Raw genomic sequence first — 22636 nt, 5'->3', positions numbered from 1 at the left:
GCCATGTTTTATTAAGCCCATATGATTGCCCCAGAAAACAGTCTTCGAACGCCAGAACAATGAGAGCCACATGTACAATGGGACTTTGCCCCCCTCTCCTCCTCCTCCTGCAACCCCTAATTCTGCTTTGGAAGAACACCCAGAAAAAGGTTTGGGGGGTGCACAAGGGGAAGAGAGAGGTGGAAAGTCCCACCGAAGTAGTGAATCTCCTCCTTCCCCACTTAGTGCTATGTTTAATTCTACCCAGTGCATTTTAAAGGCATTTTATATTGCTTTCAAACCACTGTGATGCTTTCTGTAGATAAAGCCATTCATATGCTACACTCCTTCACAGGAATAGTGGTCCCAGTAATGTCCGAGGTGCTTTGCATGGAGTCATTGTGTGAACCCTGCCATTGAATGTGTCTGTTCAGTGTTTGGAATAAATTGTATCTGTGACAGTTGGCTAACCTAATAAAAGAAGCATCACCCGGTTTCAGATCATGCAGTAGAAAAAGACTTAAAAAGTCCAGCCTGTGAGGTTGGATGCAGTGGCTGCTTCCCATGGCTGGTGTGTGTATATGTTTTGTTGTGGGTGGGGGCACAACTATTGCATTTCATACTTTGTGCACAGATAGAATATCAAGAGAGTTCTCTGAGTTTTGGGGGTCATCTGTTTCGGTTTCTCCCTGTTCCTCACCTGTCCCAATCTTAAATTCAGTTCTCCACATTTCTGCATCCATTCGTGATTTTTATTTCAAGCATTTGTAATAAGCTTTTTACACCCTTTTTCGTTTGGGATTTAATTCTGTAAGGCCAAAGAAAAGGCTATACTTCCTAATGGCACTTAAATCTTTCATTTTAAACAACCAGGACTTGTAAGAAGTCCCACAATACTTTTCGTCAGAGGGGGTGTTAGAAAAAGTGATAGATTTGTTTGAGAAGTCCCACCTTCAGGCCTTGAGGGCCTTGGTGGCTCTTACAGAGGGAAAACAGGCAGGCAGGCAGCCAGGCAAGTACTGCTCAGGAGAGCTAAAGAGGTCAGCTTCCTCTTGCAAAGTGCAAAGATGGAGGGAATCCAAATGAGCCCTTGTAAGTTCAGCTGTTGTGAAACAGCCCTGAGCAGGAGAGCAAAAACACAGTCGAGGGACAAAACACTCTCAGACAGTATGACTACCTTTGAGTTCATTAGCTGCTCAAGCCATCAGTTCTCCTTGCACTGTTCAGAGAAACAGGACACTTTCCTATGAAAATTGTGGGTTTTTTAAAAAGTCCTGAGCAAGTTGGCCAGCATTTTAGCGCCTGTTTCACTAATCCGCACATTTTTGCAAGCAGTTTTCAATCCCGTCATGCATTTTAATATCATTTCCAGCAACATATTTCTTTCTGCGCCACAATTCTCTGTTTTTGTGTGTATTTTGGCATCTCGGGTTTTGAAGGGCAGAGGCCTTTCATATCGGGAAGTGAAAACGAGGTAGGTTCTCATCAAAATGCAAACAAGATCCAGTTTCTCCCCTATCCCTATCTGATACAAGTTGTCTCGGGTCTCTTAAGGCCAATCTGGTTTGACTGTGTTTCAGATGTACATCACGAGCACAATTAAGACGAAAAGCAGTCGACTCGCCAAGCCCGTCTTGTGCCTGGGGACTCTATGTGCTGCCTTCCTTACTGGGCTCAACCGAGTTTCTGAGTATCGAAACCACTGTTCGGACGTCATTGCAGGCTTCATCTTGGGAAGTGCGGTCGCTCTTTTCCTGGTAGGTGAAATGGTTCTGGTTTATTTATTTTGCTATCCTTTCCACAGTGGAAAAGCCCCACTGTCATGGTGCCCCTACATTAGGTTGCAAGGGACACAGGTGGCCCTGTAGTCTAAATCACTGAGCCTCTTGGGCTTGCCGATCGGAAGGTCGGCAGTTGGAATCCCCGCAAAGGAGTGAGCTCCCATTGCTCTGTCCCAGCTCCTGCCAACCTAGCAGTTCGAAAGCACGCCACTGCAAGTAGATAAATAGGTACCACTGTGGCAGGAAGGTAAACGGTGTTTCTGTGTGCTCTGGCTTCCGTCACAGTGTTCCATTGCACCAGGAGTGGTTTAGTCATGCTGGCCACATGACCCGGAAAGCTGTCTGTGGACAAACGCCAGCTCCCTTGGCCTGAAAGCGAGATGAGCGCCACAACCCCATAGTCGCCTTTGACTGGACTTAACTGTCCAGGGGTCCTTTACCTTTAACCTTAGGCTGTGATTCATAATTCTTACCTTTCACAAGAGCTTGGAAGCAGCAAAAGAGCATTTTTAAAAAAAATAAATTAAAGATGCAGACAAACACACCTGTCCCACAGAGGCAGGCCACAGGAATGCCATAGTTCCTGGTAGTAGCCAACTTGGGAAAAGGCTCTCATGGTGGCCCTACTATAAACCAGCCTGGATGAGGAAGAGTAGTGTCACTCCAAAACAAGACGTTTAGCAACTGTGTCCTGCTAACTGAGGGTCTTCCATGATTGCTGTACTGATCTGGGTTCTCTTCTTCTCCCCCATCCCACAGGGAATATGCGTGGTTCATAATTTCAAAGGAACACATGGAGCTCCTTCTAAATCAAAGCCCGAAGAGCAACGAGGAATGCCCCTGATGGCGTTTCCCAGAGTGGAAAGTCCTTTGGAGACATTGAGTGCACAGGTGCCGTCTATTCTGCCCTCTTGACCCTTTTATTCATTCCGGTTTGGTTAGCCGAGACAGACTCCTGTTGCTTCCAAAACAAAATGCCATATAATGTTAGGGGAAATCAATTCTTCTTTTCACTTGCTCCTTCGTAGCATTTGAGCCCCTACATCTCCCACCCCCCCCCCAAACAAATCACCATTACCACCTTCTCTTTGTTCCAGATAAACTGTTTGGGTGGTTTTCTGCTGTGTTTTTAACATCTTTGGCGTTAAAAATATTGCTAAAATGTTGAAAGGTAAAAAATAGTTTGGGCAATACCTTCATTTTAATTGGAGCAATCTTTCCCAAATCTTTCCAAAATTCTTCTCTGTGTTGTGAAATCCTGGAGAATGGGCCAGACTCCCTTCTGCCAATACCTGTTACGTTCCTCCAGAGAGGGAACAGACACATACGAGCTTGGAACTTTTCCTTCCTCCTTCCTTCCTTCCTTCCTTCCTTCCTTCCTTCCTTCCTTCCTTCCTTTCTCCCCCCCCCCCCTCTCTCTTTCTTTCCTACTCCTTGGGCAGAACAATAAAAAAAAAACCCTTTCCGCTGGCTGAGTGTTTGTGTGGATTAAGCAGTGGCTTCCCTCCTTCCGGCCTTGCCAGCCTCCACCTACAGATTAATGTTAGCCAGTATGGTGTAGTGGTTAAGAGCGGTGGACTCGTAATCTGGGGAACCGGGTTCGCGTCTCCGCTCCTCCACATGCAGCTGCTGGGTGACCTTGGGCTAGTCACACTTCTTTGAAGTCTCTTAGCCCCACTCACCTCACAGAGTGTTTGTTGTGGGAGAGGAAGGGAAAGGAGAATGTTAGCCGCTTTGAGACTTCTTCAGGTAGTGATAAAGCGGGATATCAAATCCAAACTCCTCCTCCTCCTAGCATCAATCTGTTAATGCAAACCCTGTTTCCAACTGCTGAATGGGTGCTGGAATCGGTCCAGCATCTATTGGACCACCAAGCTTGGGCTTGACTGCTGGGCTTGGGCTCGACTGCTGACACCAGATTTCCACCGAAATCTATGTCTCCTTTTCACTTTCCACTCCAACCACTGTGCATCTATGGCCCCACTGCCTCATTCAGTCCCACCAGGGCAGAAGCCAGAGTTAGGATTGCCCTTTAACCTAGGAAGCTGCCTCATCCAGTCCTGTCTAAGCCAGGGGTAGCTTAGTACATTTGTACATGGGTATATTTTGGCCTGAGAGCTAGATCAACCCTTTGGAAGTTACTTACCAGAGTTAGGGTTATCCATTTCCACAGTCACACAATCAATCAATCAATCAATCAATAGCTGAACTGGGTTCCTCACAGTCACAAAAACAAATTACCGTATTTTTCGCTCTATAACATGCACCAGACCATAACACGCACGTAGTTTTTAGAGGAGGAAAACAAGAAAAAAAATATTCTAAACGAAATAGTGGATATATGATTTTTGTGGTTCATGCTGTGGCCACAGACATGCGATCTGACAGTGAGTTTGGAGTAGCCCAATGCAAAAATCCTGAGGATCCATGTGGATCCATGCTTTGTAACCACGGAGGAGGGAAGGAAGGGGAACCATGGATCCTCTGCTCACGACTGCAGCAGATCCCCCCCGCCACCTGCAGGCATTCGCTCCATAACACGCACAGACATTTCCCCTTATTTTCTAGGAGGAAAAAAGTGAGTGTTATGGTGCAAAAAATACGGTAACCAAAAAAGCCTCAAAAACAAAAACACAAAATAAATAGCAGAAATAAAAATGCCAAACTTAATCCGTTCTGGAAGTCCGTTTGACTTCCAAAATGTTTGAAAACCAAGGCGCAGCTTCTGATTGGTGCTGGCACCTTGGAAACAAGAGCTGACAGCCACATTGGACGTTTGGCTTCTGAAAAATGTTCGAAAACCGGAACACTTACTTCAGGGTTTTCGGTGTTTGGAATCCAAGGTGTTTGAGTACCAAGGCGTTTGAGAACCAAGGTACCACTGTATCCTGCATAATCTTTTGGATTGGTTTTGATTTATTTTGGCTACCTAACTTGAGTCTTGACAGTCCAGACCGCATTGTATTATACTAAAAAGTATTCTTTGCTTTGTGTCCCTTCTCTTTTTTCCCATAGAATCATTCTGCCTCTATGACTGAAGTAACCTGATCTGAAAGATGGCAAAAGAAGCTATTTTTTATCGCCCTCCGGTACACAATACTCCCACAACAACACACAGTTATACTAATTGTCAAAACTGTGATGACCAGTATTATGTTATGTCTAGTTAGAAGCTAATGTTTTGTACATTTTTGTATGAGGAAGTGATGTAGCTCACCCTGGAATCCCCCCTCCTTCCACCTTTTTGGTCAGCTTTAATATATTTATGCCAGAATTTAAGACAAAAGGGAGGAGGGGGGAACAAAAATTAAAACAAAAAAAAGCGAGAGACCTTTTCTTGTTTTAAAATGTGTTCTGAGGCACTACATCTTTGGGAATTGTTGATGTTTTGTGATATTTGTACACAGACCTTTTTCGGTTTTGTTTTATATACAATAAATTAAATGAGAATTATAATACTAATTCACTTTTAACATTTTGTTACCAGGGAAAATGCTTCCAGTAAATGAAAGGGGACAGTTTTGGTTATTGCTGGTGCAACTCTGTGGTACTTGAATGAAGTTAACCCCAGAGTTTCCACAGCATGACCGGGATCTAAACCTTTAGGCTATTGATGATGAGAAATATGTATTTTCTGAGTCCTGATTCAGCATGGTAAGAACATGAGGACTAGCCTGCTGCAAAGTTTTACTCTTCCTGAATAAGTCCCATGGATGTGCACAGGAGTTGAGCACAAGAACTCCGAACTGCGTTTCAGGATTCCCATACATCTCCATGGAACTTCCTCAGGAAATTGACGCAGCTGATGCACGATTGTGAGATCTTCAGGTAGCTTCCTCCAGACTGCTTTCCTTGGGCCCGGGGTCCTCTTTATGTGAAATCCACACATTGCCTTGTGGCTTTTTTCTGTAGTCTTCCCAGCGCCTGCTCCCAACAAGGGCTTGCTCACAGGAGCCCACAGACGAATGACTCTTCAAATTTAAAAATTTAAAATAACACAGCCTTTGGAGCCATTACTGTGGAAATTATAGAGAAAGCCCAGATGCACACTCTTGTGCATTGTCTTAAAGATTACTGCCATGGATTGCAGGAATAAGTGACGGCAGTTTATGGCCAATGGCTAAATGTTAAGACCCCCAGCATGCAGGACTGAATGTTGCAGGACTGAGAGCTTAGTGAATTTGTTTGAGAGGGCCATTGTGCTGGCTACATTCAAATAGCCAGCACAATATTGTTCGCGTTTTTATACAGATTTTTTTTGATAGAGCCACAAGTTGGGAACGAAACCCTAAAGTGTTATTGCAGTCGCAGGCCAAAGAACAATGGTCTACACAATATGCTTAAGTCCAGCTCGGAGCATATTTTTTTTTAGATATATAAAGACATGCTTCTTAAGACTTGTCTCCTAAGGAGCATAAAAACTTCATGTAGGAAACTTCACAGACATGTTCATCCAACCACAGAGTTCTACCAAATGTCCATCTTCGCTGTGAAATAGACAATGTGTGTAATCCTTCCTTTGTGGCATTTGCATGCATTTTAAAGACATGGATAACTTTGGGAGTGGCACTGACCCTTGGACCGAAATATCTCTGACCCTTCGGCACGCATGGAATTCTTCCCACCGCAAGGTGCACCGCAAAGGGCCCCCTCCCCCCGAAAAAATAAAATTGGTCTGGAAGGTTTGAAGCCATCACTGGTTCCACCTAGTGTTTTGTAATAGGAGGAGTGTAAATGTTTCATTGCTGCATTAGCACATCATATAACCACCTAGAAAGGAGCCTTAGGCTAATAAATTTGTGACTCTGTTCCACTGGTGCTAATATAAAGTAACACCATTCGTGCTGTTGACATGAGTGGGGAATTGGACCCTGGCAACGTGTCGCACTTAACCATGTGGGTAGCAACCCGGCTGTGGCTGTTCAAACCTCTGGAAGCTTCCTGCCTACGAGTAACGAAAGCTAGAGGAACTTTAAGCCCTAAAGAGAAGGAAGAGTTTGTGGCCATGCTTCTTCCTAGCAATGGCTGCCTTCGCTTGGCAGTTTATTCTGCTTCCCCAAGATTTCCCTGATCTTTAGTTTCCACATGGTACGTGAGCTTTCACGCAACAGTAAAAGCCAACTCCAGAAATCTAGTGGAAGTTTAGCGATCATTTCCATGTCCAGGGGGAAAAAATCCTCTTGCAACCCCACTAACCCAGGAATTTGGGGGGTCAAATGATTAAATTTGGAGCAGTATACCAGCATGCAGTTCTTTCCTGCCATTTTTACAGGTGATTCACAGGGAAACCAAAGCAGGCATATGCAAAAAGGATGAGAGAGTGTTGACGTTGTCCAACGACGTTTGCTGTCATGTCACACCACGGCCACTGCTTTGAATGAAATTTGGCATGACACGCCAGTCAAAAATCCACCATTCCGTAGTGCAACAGTAGGAAAGAGACATTAGAAAACAGACAGAAGCTCTAGCATTAGGGAACCTAATGCAATGAATATCCCCCCACATCCGAATGCCCCCGTTGTCATCTCTTGTTATCTCTTGCAGCTCATCTTCTCTGCTCCTCCCCCCTCCCCACTATTCAGGAATATTTGTGGCCAGATAAATGGAGATGACAACAGAAGGCCAAAAAGCCCAACCACTGACTTCTCTATGGCTGTGAAGGCGGCTACACAGCGGCTGCAGCTTTCCTTGCTTGTAGGGAGGGAGCCTTCAAAACTCTCACCAGGCGTAACTTGGCTGCTTCGTACATGGTAATTATAATAATGTGTGTGACCCAGTTCTTATATCCTAATACAGTGGTGCCTCGCAAGACGAAATTAATTCGTTCCGCAAGTTTTTTCTTCTTGCGAGTTTTTCGTCTTGCGAAGCACGGTTTCCCATAGGAATGCATTGAAAATCAATTAATGCGTTCCTATGGAGACCGCTTGCCAGGCTGGCGGTGCAGAGAAGGGCTTTTCTCCCCACCGCAAGCCTTCAGGACAGGTACGGGAACAGAGGGGAAGGCGCGCAGTGCTTCTCCTCTGTTTCCAGGGCTTGCGGTGGGAGGAGGGTTTTTCCTCCCCATGCCAACATTCAGAATAGCATTCTGAAAGTTGGCAGTGGGAAGGAAAACCCTCCTCCCACAGCAAGTCTTCAGGACAGCCATCCAAAGGCTGGCGCGGGGAGAAGGTCTCTCCGCCCCACCGCCAGCCTTCGGAGCAGCCATCCCAAGGCTGGCGGCGGGAGGAGGTCTCTCCGCCCCACCGCCAGCCTTCGGAGCAGCCATCCCAAGGCTGGCGGCGGGAGGAGGTCTCTCCGCTCCACCGCCAGCCTTCAGAAGAGGTCCGAGGACAGTGGGGAAGATGTGCTGCGCTTCCCCGCTGTCCCGGAGATTTCCCTATGGGCTTTCGTCTTGCGAAGGAAGCCCATAGGGAAATTCGTTTTGCGAAGCGCCTCCAAAACGGAAAACCCTTTCGTCTAGCGGGTTTTCCGCCTTGCGAGGCGTTCGTCTTGCGGGGCACCACTGTATATTTGGGCATGCCTTTCCCATAGAAGTGCCTGCCTAGTCATCGTAAGAACAGGCAATGTCTACCTTCCGTTAGTCCTACCATGATGCATTTGTATCCAAAACTGGTTTTCCACTTTGCACAGTATTATTGTTAACAGAGTAAAAGAATACAAAAGGGGCCAGTTTGCTGGTCGGTCTTCTTTGTCCTAGGGCTTTCCTGCTGCATCTCATTTATTTTCTATAGCATGGTGATAACCAATAGAGTGTTTCCTTTGAGGAATGGAGCCTCTCTTCTGTACTTTTGCTGAAATGTCTACCATGTTGGTTCTTGGGTTTTTGTATAAACTTTTTTTCCAAAAGAGATTGAAAAAAAAAACCTTATCACAAAACTCTTTGCATCAGGGCTTTGTCATTTGTTCTAGGAGTCGGGAGGGAAATATTTATTGGGTACCTTGTTGTACAGTCACATCACTTGGCTTTCCAGAATGTAGTCACTAGTGACTTGGGATCTCCTAGCTCATTGCAAGCATCGTCATTGTTAACTGCTTTGAGATTATTATTATTATTATTATTATTAATTAATTAATTAAATTTATATCCTGCCCTTCATCAAAAAAATCTCAGGGTGGTTAAAATGAAAGATAAAACACAGTAAATAATTAAACCAAAACAGCAAAACAGTAACCCACCTCCCTCCCCACAGATACATTTAAAAGGCTGTAGGACCTTTAAAGTCCTATGCGTCCTAGGACCCATGTACCTACAGGACCGCCTCTCCTGGTATGCCCCGTGGAGGACCTTAAGGTCCACAAATGACAACACTTTGGAGATCCCAGGTCTCAAGGTGGTTACATTGGTCTCAACTAGGGCCAGGGCCTTTTCAGTACTGGCCCCGACTTGGTAGAATGCTCTGTCACAAGAGACTAGGTTCCTGCAGGACTTGACATCTTTCCACAGGACCTGCAAGACAGAGCTGTTCCGCCTAGCCTTTGGTTTGGACTCAGTCTGACCCTTCTGTTTCCCTCCCCTTACGATTTTGATTTATGGGCTACTTTTTAAATGAGGCTGCATTTTAAATTGCATTTTAACCTGTATTTTAAATTGGTCCCCCCCCTCTCTATTATGTTTTTATTGTAATTTTACTGGTGTTAGCCCCCCTGAGCCCGGCTCTGGCCGGGGAGGACGGCGTATAAATAAAATTTATTATTATTATTAATCATCCAAAGGCTGGTTTTCCCCTGGAGCCTAAAAATACATAATGAAGGCGCCAGGCAAACCTTGAGGAGAGCATCTCACAAATGGGGAGCCATTACAGAAAAGGCCCGTTCTTGTGGGCCTGAGATGATGAACACAGAGTCTGGTTTATACAGGGAGAGGCAGTCCTTGAGGTATTGCGGTCCTGAGCAATATTCTATAATCAAGCAGTGTGTGTGTGTGTGTGTGTGTGTGTGTGTGTGTGTGTGTGTGTGTATATAACAGGACATCCCATTTTTTTTCTTGTGAACTTCCACGATTTTGGGCTGCACTTTGGGGGAGCATGGCACCCAAAGAAACTTGCTTTGGAACGCTGCACAAGATTGGTGCCCCACAAAAAGAGGGGTTGTTGGGGCCAGCGATCTTGCGTGGCACCCCTAAACACGCATTTTTGGGCACTGTGCCCCCAAAAAGTGCTTTTTGATGGGCACAATCTAGTATGGGTCGCATAACTCACATGCGAGTATAGCCCCAAAAGGTGGTATTCTGGTTTGAGGCATGATGGGTATTGTGGTCCAACATCTGGAGATTGAAATATCAGGAAGACTGATCTAGTCTCAACAGGAGGAGTATTGCAACTTGGGAGTGTCTGCTTACTGCCTGAGCATCCTTTTTATATATTCCTCATGCATTCAGTATTCGTCTGAAGATACAGAGGTACACCAGTCATATGTGGACAGTCACCAAGTTTAGTACATTGTTCCCTGACTGACCAGGCAAATGCCCCTCACAGCTAAGAGCCGAACTAGGCAGTACATACAGACACATGTCACATTGCCAGAAGCAATCTCAAGAGGAGACAGTCGGGAGCAATGGAGTAACGAAGAAAGTGGGCTTTCCTGGAGCAGCTTCTGCCTCTTGGGGTAATGTATACATCTGTAGAGTGCACAGTTTCATGCTCACATGGGGGGCTACCTTTGAAGGTGACCTGGAAACTACAACTAATCCAGAATGCGGCAGCTAGACTGGTGACTGGGAGTGGCCGCCGAGACCATGTAACGCCGGTCTTGAAAAACCTACACTGGCTCCTAGTACATTTTCAAGCACAATTCAAAGTATTGGTCTGACCTTTAAAGCCCTAAACTGCCTCGGTCCAGTATACCTGAAGGAGCGTCTCCACCTCCATCATTCTGCCTGGACACTGAGGTCCAGCGCCAAGGGCCTTCTGGCAGTTCCCTCCCTGCGAGAAGCCAAGTTACAGGGAACTAGGCAGAGGGCCTTTTTGTTAGTGGCGCCCACCCTGTGGAACGTCCTCCCATCAGATGTCAAAGAGAAAAATAACTACCAAACTTTTAGAAGACATCTAAAGGCAGCCCTGTTTAGGGAAGCTTTTAATGTTTAATAGGTTATAGTATTTTAGTGTTTTGTTGGAAGCCGTCCAGAGTGGCTGGGGGGACCCAGCCAAATGGGCGGGGTATAAATAATAAATTATTATTATTATTATTCCGAACTAACACATATTCAGAGCCTGCTAATTTGGTTTGGGCTGAGGTGAAGATGCGAGATATTTTTGGGTCTCTCTCCATGCATGTTCTTGGACTGCTGCATGGGCCAGGGCTTCCCTGCTCCATAACACAGGTACAAAGGGGGACCAGGAATGCTAGCAGAAGGGTGAGCCCAGAGACTCCAGCAAGCGTCCTGCTCCCGGATAGGAGAGATGGGCGCAGTGTGTCTTCCCATGCTTCCTCATCATCTCCATATCTTCCATGGTACAGCCCTTGCTGTTGAAGTTCCTGTTGTCTTCTCCCACAATGAAAAGGATGTTCCCTTGGGCTTTTTCCACATGCAGGATGCTGCCCTGGTGTTCCTCTGCGGGCATGTCAGGTGTGTCTCACACACTCAGATTTGTAGGCAGCATGCAGAGATCCCGGTAGCAAAGCATGGATCCATTGATGGCATTGGTCCCATTGATCCCTCAGATCTGCGGGAGGAATACCGACATGGCCAGTATGATTTCTGCCCCTTTGCATATTGCCACTACAGTGGTACCTCGGGGTGTGAACAGGATCCGTTCCGGAGCCCCGTTCGCATCCAGAAGCAAACGTAAATTGCAACGGCACATCTGCGCACGTGCGTGTCACTTTTCACCGCTTCTGCGCATGTGCGTGATGTCATTTTGAGCGTCTGCGCATGCGTGAGCGGCAAAACCCGGAAGTAACATGCTGTTACTTCCGGGTTGCAACAGAGCACAACTCAAACGCGCTCAACATGAAGCATATTCAACCCAAGGTATGACTGTATACCGATTCCAGGTCCAACCTCAATTCCATATCCAACCTCAATGGGCTGGTGAAAGAAGAAGGCAATTGCAACTTATATGCCATGTTTTAAACCAGGGGTGGATAATTTGGGTCCCTTGCTCAACATTTCCCTTTCCATGGAAAACATCGGGCACACAACTTAGCTACAGACCCTTCTCCCTGAGCTACACGGTGACATTGATAAAAACACAACCAGGGAGATGCAGGAGGGAAATGTAAGTTAGTATCTGCTATGCACATGATCACTCCTCATCTGTAGGGAGTCCATGTGTTTTTACCTAAGAGGGCACTCCCCTATCTGCAATCTGAGATGGAACATGCCAGGAAGGACTGTACCACATGTTGCTTCTGCATGTTTGAACTCGACCATCTCTTAATCTGGCAAATAAACACTTATTTTTGTTGTTGTTACAGAAATGTCTCTACTATGTCAGTAGTCGGAGCGCTTAATATCCTAAACAATATTAATTAAAATCCTTTAAAAATGTATTTTCCTCTTCCCTCCTTGTCCCTTTTTTTATATTGTAAGCCTGCGGATAGAGAGCGTCTAATTTTTATTTTATGTAAGCCGCTCTGGGAGTCTTTGGCTGAAGAGCGGGGAACAAATGCTATAAAAACCAAAAAGTCTACGGCCCCAAATATCTGAAAGACCGCCTCATTCCTTAAAGACACTCTCAGATATTGAAGATCAGCAGGGGTAAGCAGGCATCTTGTGGTTACTACCACTCTCAGAAATGTGAGAAATGGTGGCCTGAGAGAGTGTTTTCTCTTTGGCAGACACTAAGCTGTGGAATAGTGTTTCTGTGATAGACTCAAAACACGCCTTTTTACCTAGAGTTTGACACTACACACACGAACACAAGGATCTTCTGAATGGAAATTATTTTAAATGGTTTTAGTATTAATTAAGCATTTTATTGTTGTAACCCACCCTGGGACACTGTGGTGAAGGAAGGGCAAGAAATCCAAACAACAACAACCAGAAAGCATAGTCATTGAATGAGTGTAAACTGAGTCAGAAAACAACAGAGAAGGAAAAGCATTAAGCGTTGTGCTGATAAAGAGATCCAAGCGTACCAATTATGAGGGAATTTGACCCAATTTTGCTTGATGCACTTTGCCTGCAAGGATTTTTTTTTGGTCTGTGTGGTTTTTTGTTGTTGGGTTTTTTTTTATGTTTGGACCTTCGGATGTTTTGAAAGAAATTCTGCCGCGTCCTCAAAATATTTCAGATCCACCACACCCAGAAAACTGGGTAGGTCTTCGTGAAGCAAAATACACCAGGGCCACAAATCCACAGGTGGCAAGAGGGCTGGCCTGAAATTCAGTCACTCCACTAAGGTCACCAAAAAGGTCAATGACTCCTGGAAAAAAAACGGTCCTTGTCCTTGCCCTGCGGATGACAAGAAAGGTTGCGATGAAAATCAGAGGAGGAGAGAAAGAGAAATGAAGAGTTGAGGAGGGGCGGTGGGTGGGAGGCCATTTCTATGCACTTTAAGGGTTGGTATTCAAATTCAAATGAAACACCAAATAGTTCCAGAGTAGCCATTTCCCCACTTGTTTCCTTGTGAGGAAAAAATGCTGGTAGCCTCTCAGTGATACTACCTGTTTATTTACAAATATATGTATCGGGTAAGGAATAGCCAGCAAGCCTCTGAACAGAGTCGATAGCAAAAAATTGATCACAAAAAAGCACTGAAAAAGGCTAAGGCAGAACAGGAAAAGGTTAAGAAACCAAAATGGGGTGGAGAAACTACACTAAGAGGGAACGTTGCAGTATTTGGGAGTTTTTTAGTTTATAGAACAGGTGTGAAACACGTTGTAAACTTCATAATGGGAAATTACATTGACGGAAGACGGGACTACACAGCACCATCTGGTGTCACAGTGTTATAACGCATATAAAACGCTTTTTCGTTGCTAATGTAGCCGAGTCCAGTGGCATCTGGCTGGCCATTGTCGTAACAGGATACTAGAGGGGCCATGGACCTCATCCACCAGGCCCTTCCTACATTCTTAACTGCCCTTTGACATTTCAAACAAATCGAGTTTTCCTGTTCATATCTGAATATGGGAAATTGTGGTTTACACCAAATCAGAATTATAACAAACTGCGGTAAGGTTGCTGTTTCAGGTCTTAAGTTGGTTTAACGGAAATGGTTCCCTGAATTTGGCTGCAATGTGAAACCAGTTTGATGCAACTTGGAACGATGTTGAAAGCTTGAGAGAACTTCTTCACTGCCAGTATAAAGGATGAGCAAGTCAATTTCCCTTGGTCTCTTGACCCAAGTGGCCAGTTTTGAATTATGCAGCAGCTTTAATGGGATTCTTCTACTGTGGATTTTAATTATGAACGTTTGTATTTTAATGCTTATGTAACTGGTTTCATAACTGTCAACCAATTAGCATGAAATTGTATGTAAAGTTAATGTAAAGTTAATAACTATCATAAGGGTCACTGTGGCACATTCTTGTGAAGTGATACTAGGGTTTTTCAGAATGTCACAGGTGGGTCTTCTGTCTTTGCTGCCACAGCAGAAGAACACAATTGTCCTTACTGAATCTCTCCTACTTGAATTTTAGGTAAAGGTAAAGGGACCCCTGACCATTAGGTCCAATCATGACCGACTCATCTCGCTTTAGCTGGCCGAGGGAGCCAGCGTACAGCTTCCGGGTGATGCGGCCAGAATGACTAAGCCGCTTCTGGCGAACCAGAGCAGCACACGGAAACGCCGTTTACCTTCCCGCCGGAGCGCTACCTATTTATCTACTTGCACTTTGTGCTTTCAAACTGCTAGGTTGGCAGGAGCAGGGACCGAGCAACAGGAGATCACCCCATCACGGGGATTCGAACCCCCGACCTTCTGATCGGCAAGTCCTAGGCTCTGTGGTTTAACTCACAGTGCCACCCGCGTCCCCTACTTGAATTTTAGTTAAGCGTATTTTTGCATTTGCTCACAGGAATTTTGTGGCACAGTGGGAAGTGTGTCTGGCTGTTAATCAGGTGGTTGGTGGTTCAAGCCCCTCAAGGGATGGTTGTGGATAGGATTCCAAAGCCACTAGAATGCCTATATTACACAAATTCAATTGAATACAGTGGTGCCCCGCAAGACGAACGCCTCGCAAGACGGAAAACCCGCTAGGCGAAAGGGTTTTCCGTTTTGGAGGCGCTTTGCAAAACGAATTTCCCTATGGGCTTGCTTCGCAAGACGAAAATGTCTTGCGAGTTCCTGCGGGGTTTTTTCCCTCCCCCCCCCCTTTTCCTAAGCCCTAAGCCGCTTATCAGCTGATCCGCTGATAAGCCGCTTATCAGCAGATCCGCTAAAAGCCGCTAAACCGCTAATAGCGTTAATCCACTAAGCTGTCAATGGGCTTGCTTCGCAAGACGAAAAAACCGCTATACGCCGAGGGGGTTCTTGATACAACAGAATGCGGCAAGGAAGAGGATACAAAATGACAGAAAAGATAAGATTTTGGAGACAATAAAAGAATTAGAGAAGAAGTTAAGATCAAACCCGAAGTCCCTGCCGATCTTGAGAGAAATCAAACTCTATCAAGCACAGTATTCTAAACTGATAAATCAGGAAATAGAGTGGAAGATTAAATTAATGAAACAAAAAACTTTTGAATCGGCAAACAAATGTGGGAAACTGCTAGCTTGGCAGTTGAAGAAGAGACAAAAATTGAATACAGTTACAAATTTGGAAATTGAAGGAAGAAATATTCAGAACCCCACGGAGATTAGAAAGTGTTTCCAGAAATATTTCAAAAAATTATATACCCAAGGGCCGCAGAATGAGGACGAGATAAAACAATTTTTGGAGAAAAATGGACTTAAAAGGTTGTCACAAGAAAATAGATCTCTCCTGAACAGTAAAATAACATGTCAAGAAATTGAACAAGCCATTCAAAACATGAAACCGGGCAAATCTCCAGGGCCAGACGGGCTAACCTCCAAGTATTATAAGATATTAAAAGACCATTTGATTCAACCACTGATGGAGGTTAGCAATGAAATTATGGAGGGGAGGAGGGCGCCGGAATCGTGGAAGGAGGCTTTCATCACATTGATACCAAAATCGGAAGCTGAAAAGACGCAACTTAAGAACTACCGTCCCATCTCCCTTTTAAATGTGGATTACAAAATTTTTGCAGATGTTTTGGCAAGTAGATTAAAAAAAGTTCTAAATGAAGTAATTCATAAAGACCAGGCAGGCTTTCTCCCAGGTAGACACATGTTTGCTAATACAAGGAACATTATTGACATTTTGGAACTTTTGCAAACTGATATAAATACAAAAGCAGTGTTAATCTTTATAGATGCGGAGAAGGCCTTTGATAATATCTCTTGGAAATTTATGAAGGGAAACTTAAAAGAAATGGGAGTGGGTCGGGGTTTTGAGAATGGGATTGATGCAATATATTCAGAACAAAAGGCTAAATTGATAGTAAACAATGTGGTTACTGAAGAGTTTAAAATTGAAAAAGGAACACGACAAGGCTGCCCGATTTCCCCTTTGTTATTTATATCAGTTCTGGAGGTGCTCTTGAATATGATTAGAGGGGACCGGTTGGTGGAAGGGATTCAGGTCGGAGCGAAACAATATAAACTTAAAGCTTTTGCAGATGACCTAGTTTTGACCCTGCAGGAGCCAGAATCTAGTACAAAAAGAGTATTACATTTGATCCAAGATTTTGGTCGGGTGGCAGGATTTAAACTAAATAAACAGAAAACTAAGGTGTTGGGGAAAAATCTGACAGATGCAGAGTCGGAACAGTTTCAGAGAGAAACGGAACTAACTGTGGTTAAAAAAGTAAAGTACCTAGGGGTAAACATAACAGCAAAAAATCTGAGTCTATTTAAGGATAATTACGAAAAATGTTGGTCTGAAATTAAGAGAGATTTGGATAGTTGGACAAAATTGAAGCTTTCTCTGTTAGGCCGAATCGCTGCTGTTAAGATGAATGTATTGCCAAAGATGTTGTTTTTGTTTCAAACATTGCAGATTGTGGACAAGACAGAGTGCTTCCGGAAGTGGCAGAGAGATATATCTAGATTTGTCTGGCAGGGCAAAAAGCCCAGAATTAAGTTTAAGATACTAACTGATGCGAAAGAAAGAGGGGGCTTTGCCCTGCCAGACCTAAAGTTGTATTATGAAGCCGCAGCCTTTTGCTGGCTAAAAGACTGGCTACTTCTCGAAGACACTGACGTATTGGATTTGGAAGGGTTTAACAATGCCTTTGGTTGGCATGCATATCTATGGTACGATAAGGTTAAGATTAATAAGGTCTTTAAGAACCATATTGTCAGGAAAGCAGTTTTTAAAGTCTGGACAAAATACAAAGACTTACTGGAAAATAAAACTCCGAGGTGGCTTTCACCTCTGGAAGCTAAGGCCCGAAAAAGACCCAATATGGAGGCCAACTGGCCAAAATATTGGGAAATATTAGAAAAAGATGGAGACAATTGGAAATTGCAGAGTTTGGAGAAAATGAAGGATAAAGTGCGAGACTGGTTACATTACGCTCAGATTAAAGAAGTTTTTAAAAATGACAAAAAGGTAGGGTTCCAGGTGGAGAAATCGAAGTTGGAAACAGAATTGCTAGAACCAAAAACTAAGGTATTATCAAGAATGTATAACTTGCTGCTGAAATGGAATACACAAGACGAAATGGTTAAATCGGTTATGATAAAGTGGGCTCAGGATATTGGGCATAATATTATGTTCGAGGACTGGGAAAGGTTGTGGACCACCGGGCTGAACTTCACTGCATGTAGTGCTTTGAAGGAAAATGTAATGAAAATGATATATAGATGGTACATGACCCCAGTTAAACTTGCCAAAATATACCATTTGTCTGATAATAAATGTTGGAAATGTAAAGAACACGAAGGAACATTCTTTCACCTCTGGTGGACTTGCCCTAGAGTGAAGGCCTTCTGGGAAATGATTTATAATGAGTTGAAAAAGGTATTTAAGTATACCTTTACCAAGAAACCAGAGGCCTTCCTTCTGGGCATTGTCGGCCAGAAGGTGTTAAAGAAGGACCGAACATTTTTTATGTATGCAACAACGGCAGCAAGGATACTCATTGCCAAGAGTTGGAAAACTCAAGATCTACCCACACTGGAAGAGTGGCAGATGCAGCTGATGGACTATATGCAACTGGCCGAGATGACTGGCAGAATTCGAGACCTGGGAGAAGAGAGGGTTGAAGAAGACTGGAAGAAATTCAAGATTTATCTACAAAAGTATTGTAATTTGGTTGAAGGCTAAGAAGGATGCTAGATCATAAATAATTGCCTACCACTGAATTAGATTTGAAATTGACGATAAGTGAGATTGAGGGAAATATAAAATTTGTGGAGAAATAGATTAAATTAACTGAACAAATTTAAGAATATAAACAAGATGATAAATTGCTGGGAAAAATTTATAACGATGTAAGTGGGAGCGGGAGACGTGAGGGAGTCCAAAGAAGTTCTGAAAAATGTGTTATGATTTATGTTATATTGTTTATTATTTTTGCATTTTGTATTCTAAAAAATCTCAATAAATATTTATAAAAAAAAAAAAAGAAAAAACCGCTATACGAAGAGCCTCACGGAACGGATTAATTTCGTCTTGCGAGGCACCACTGTAATATATTACAAAGTGTCTATGTTTATATGATTTAGAACTACGCACAGCTGATGAAGCCCCTTGGGGCGAAACAGGGGAATATCCAGGAATCCTTGTCTTGTCTGCCTGTGCCAGCATCTACCAGTGCCAGTTTCTTATGTCTACCAACTTATCATCATCATTAGACACTTAGAAGACTATTCCATGGTACTCTCCATCAGACAGAAACATACAAGAGAAGATGAAGAAATTTAAAATTAATGTACTACGGGACTGTCAAGGATATTGCCTCACTTTCTAACTGGACAGAGTAGCCTATGCGAAAAGTACCTGTGAATTGGGTTGTATTCAAACCACGTCCAGTCACCACAAGACAACAAAATAGATAACTCTTGAGCAACTCATGCATACTTCCCACGTTAGATGGAGACAACCAGTTTTAAGGCTGCATAAACCTCAGGAAAGCGTCACCCACACAGAGCAAATGGCAATCACCCAAAATGCTGCTGAGCAGTTACACACACACATATATATATATATGGAGACTGGTTGAGACAATTTTATTTTCTTAACAATTATTCCCATCACTTTCTTCATTGCCTGTCTTTCCTGATTATTTTTAATCAAGCTATTGACACACAAAATTATGCAGACAAAATGGCTTAGCATGCACAACTGCTTGCTGATATCTATTTCTCCTCTTCGCTTTCAAACAAGACAAGTTTACCAATTTAAAGAGAGATGGGGGTCCATTGTTTACCATTTACTTCAACAGTGACCAGCCTGATGCTTGCACATATCTCTCACCAAGTCACTATTGCAACTGAACATTTGTAAAGAGGAAGTAAACCCCTAGAAATGTGGTAAAATAAAATAAAAATCCTATCTGTGCCCGTGGTGATGCTGCTATACAGATAGGAGTTCGGAACCATGTTTTCATCCTGTTTCTCCACAGCTCAGTACTGCCATCGGATCTTCAGGTTCGAGGGCAGCTGCTGCGTGCTTAACTCATCAAACTTTGATATGTCTTTCACAGGCGTACTGTAGAAAGCCAAGACATCTCTGGCGCTCTTCATTTGGTGGAGTTGGGAATTAGGGACAGCACGGCCTAGATCTGTCGCCAGCTGTGCCAACAGAAGATATTTTAAACGACTATCTCCCAATGATGCCTCTTGCCAGTCCTTGGAGACCGAGGGTCCAAATATCTCTTTGATGCGAGACTCTAGGCGAGACTGGAGATCCTCAGGAGGGAGGTATTTTTTGCTTCGCGGTGGAGGGCAAACCAGGGCTGGGTCCTCTTTCACCGGCTCTGCTGCTTCTGGGTCGCCTCCAGTCTCCTTGCTGAAAAGAGGCAGAAGACTGCTTTTTAATAGAGTGTTAAATATTTATATCTTGTCATCTACGAACAAGGGGTTTACGTTACAGCCCGAAATCCCTGCACACACTAGCCTTATTACGAATATGGGACTCTTCTCAGCCTAAGAATGACCGACTGCATACCTCCGTATGAATGTGAACCCACGACTCCCATGTCCAGTTCTTAGACTCTTTGTTACGCTAAAACACCTGTTTAGGTAGGGACATCTTGCAGGACATATTTGGGAGAAGAAAATGAGCTCTATGTGGCAACTCACCTTTGAAGGTGACCCGGAAAATACAACTAATCCAGAATGTGGCAGCTAGACTGGTGCCTGGGAGTGGCCACCGAGACCACATAACACCGGTTATGTGACACATAAGACCTACATTGGCACCCAGTATGTTTCCAAGGACAATTCAAAGTGTTGGTGCTGACCTTTAAAGCCCTAAACAGCCTCAGTCCAGTATATCTGAAGGCGCGTCTCCACCCACATCGTTCTGCCCAGACACTGAGGTCCAGCGCCGAGGGCCTTCTGGCGGTTCCCTCACTGCGAGAAGCCAAGTTACAGGGAACCAGGCAGAGGGCCTTCTTGGTAGTGGTGCCCTCCCTGTGGAACACCCCCCCCCCTAGATGTCAAAGAGAACAACAACTATCTGACTTTTAGAAGACATGTGAAAGTAGCCCCGTTTAGGGAAGCTTTTAATGTTTGATGCATTACTGTATTTTAATATTTTGTTGGAAGCTGCCCAGAATGGCTGGGGAGGCCTGGCCAGATGGGCAGGGTATAAATATATTATTATTATTATTATTATTATTATTATTATTATTATTGGCTAAGGAGTAAACCCTACACAAGTCCAGAGTGGAATCCCTAAGGTGGTTGGATGGCGCCTAGTATATCTCCTTCCAGCAACTCCTGCAGCCAAGCTAGTGCCAAATGTATTGTTCTGATTTCCTTTGGACCACATCAGTGAGGCCGAGAGGGCGGTCTTGTTGTCTGGGCAGCTCAGGAACCCCCATACACACTGCCCAGGCAGTGTCTCCATTGTCTCTTGAGACAGACAGATAGTTTAGCTAGCAGACCTTCCACATGTCCCTACTTGATCCCAGAATGTCCCGCTTTTCCATAGGACCTCCCTATTTTCATCAGAGAAATGTTGGAGGATGTGGAGTTATGCGACCCCCAGAGCCAAGGAGATAAGTAATTATAAAACCTTTAGAAGACATCTGAAGGCAGCCCTGTATAGGGAAGTTTTCTAATATATAAAAACATAATAAAACATTAAATATGTTGGAAGCCGCCCAGAGTGACTGGGGCAACCTCGTCGGATGGGCTGAGGATAAATAATAACCTTATTAACATTATGCAATAGGAGGACGTTCCTATTGTTATCGGAGAAATGACGGGAGGGCATGCGATACGTTTCCTCCTCCCGTGCAATCCCAAACAGCTCAAGCTTCCCATTGCATTTAGAACCCCCTTTTAAGCCTTCGGGTTCACAAAGGCGAGACAAGAAATTGGGGGGGGGGGGGAACTGCCCACTGGGGCTGAGCCAAAATAACTGAAACAGGCACTTAATCGAATGCAAGAAGCCTGAAATCCGGTAAAGGAAACCTCGAGTTAGAATCATAGAATTGTTTGGAATGGGATCCAAGGGTCATCTAGTCCAACCCCATGCAATCCTGCCCACAGCCCCCCCTGGGTGGGCTCGAAACTCCCATCCCTTCCGAGGGGAGCCTATCGCGCCTCCTGCGCCAACTCCCTCACCTCACGCCTCCCCACAGCGCCCTGCGTGGATGGAAGCCGACGACCCGCCTGACGACCCGCAAGGCACCCGCGGAAGCCGCCATTTCGGAACACGCTCGGAGAGCCCCGCCCTCCTGAGGGCAAATGAAGCAAAACGGAAGCTGGGAGGGAGGACGAACTTCCCAGAGCCCGCTGCATCATGGGATGAGGAGGGTTTACTTTCCCTCCCGCCTCTCATTCGCGAGTCTCCGCCTCGCTGAGGCTTGTGGGATTTGTAGTTTAAGGCATGGAGGGAGGTGTCAAGTAGGGCTCGTGTGATTGGCTGGGCTGGCTCTGGTTGCCGCAGCAACCGGATAAACCGCTCTCCCCACCACCTGTAAAGTGAATAAAAATGAGAAATGCACATTGCCCATCCTCAGCTAATCAGATTGGCTATGGAGGGGATTTCTCCCACTCCACTCAGCGAAATGATTGATCTGATGCTGGGATTTGCCCATTTCAGCACTGCGCCTACTTTAAAAATAAAAATAAAAAATCTGTTACCACCAAAATCAGTAGGGGGCTAAGGGAACAGAGGCAGATCAGTCCCACTGAATTGGAGGTTAGCACAATGGTGTGGTAGCTGGGATAGCTACAGGGTTTTGCGTTTGAGCCCCATGTTGGACAAAAGATTCCTGCATTGCAGAGCGTTGGATGAGATGACCCTTATGATCCCTTCCAACTATGATTCTAGGAAAAGACAATAATATTGGCGCAGGAAGAGCTAATTTCAAATCCCTCTGCAGCTCATCAGGTGGCCAGTCATTATATCTGAAAGGGTTGTTGTGAGAATAAGATGAAGAAGCCCCATGTAAAAAGGTAAAGGACCCCTGGACGGTTAAGTCCAGTCAAAGGCGACTATGGGGTTGTGGCGCTCATTTTGCTTTCAGGCTGAGGGAGCCGGTGTTTGTCCACAGACAGCTTTCCGGGTCATGTGGCCAGCATGACTAAACCGCTTCTGGCGCAATGGGACCCTGACGAAAAACCAGAGGGCACGGAAACGCCGTTTACCTTCCCGCCGGAGCGGTACCTATTTATCTACTTGCACTGGTGTGCTTTCGAACTGCTAGGTTGGCAGGAGCAATGGGAGTTCAACCCATCGCAA

The 22636-nt window shown here is 44.7% G+C and overlaps 3 protein-coding genes across 4 annotated transcripts in view; 1 reads left to right on the top strand and 2 right to left on the bottom strand.

The window, feature by feature from the left end:
• PLPPR1 (phospholipid phosphatase related 1) overlaps positions 1-7236 on the top strand; it is a 115424-nt gene extending 108188 nt beyond the window's left edge. For both annotated transcript variants that reach the window (XM_079959718.1, XM_079959719.1), the window contains exons 6-8: positions 1560-1736; positions 2520-2651; positions 4776-7236. In XM_079959718.1, coding sequence (XP_079815844.1) covers positions 1560-1736; positions 2520-2651; positions 4776-4808 — 342 coding nt within the window. In that variant the 3' untranslated portion in view covers positions 4809-7236. The remainder of the gene's footprint in view (positions 1-1559; positions 1737-2519; positions 2652-4775) is intronic.
• Positions 7237-10972: 3736 nt separating this feature from the next.
• BAAT (bile acid-CoA:amino acid N-acyltransferase) lies at positions 10973-13241 on the bottom strand (the record flags this gene model as incomplete). The annotated part of the gene is given in 7 exon segments (XM_079958908.1): positions 10973-11101; positions 11105-11332; positions 11336-11416; positions 11420-11478; positions 11745-11787; positions 12947-13030; positions 13032-13241. Coding segments are annotated over 7 exon segments (834 nt in total), but the record flags the coding sequence as incomplete, so codon positions are not given.
• Positions 13242-18920: 5679 nt separating this feature from the next.
• On the bottom strand, positions 18921-21668 carry MRPL50 (mitochondrial ribosomal protein L50). The gene is made up of 2 exons (XM_079959869.1): positions 21514-21668; positions 18921-19726 (listed from the first exon to the last, which is right to left on the bottom strand). The coding sequence occupies exons 1-2, from the start codon at positions 21594-21596 to the stop codon at positions 19342-19344; spliced, it is 468 nt and encodes a 155-aa protein (XP_079815995.1). The 5' UTR covers positions 21597-21668; the 3' UTR covers positions 18921-19341.
• Positions 21669-22636: the final 968 nt, after the last annotated feature.

The sequence above is a fragment of the Podarcis cretensis genome (assembly GCF_951804945.1).
Source record: "Podarcis cretensis genome assembly, chromosome: 17".
Taxonomy (NCBI): domain Eukaryota; kingdom Metazoa; phylum Chordata; class Lepidosauria; order Squamata; family Lacertidae; genus Podarcis; species Podarcis cretensis.
Note: the sequence above shows the minus strand (reverse complement) of the source record. Positions and strands in the feature narration are given on the sequence as shown.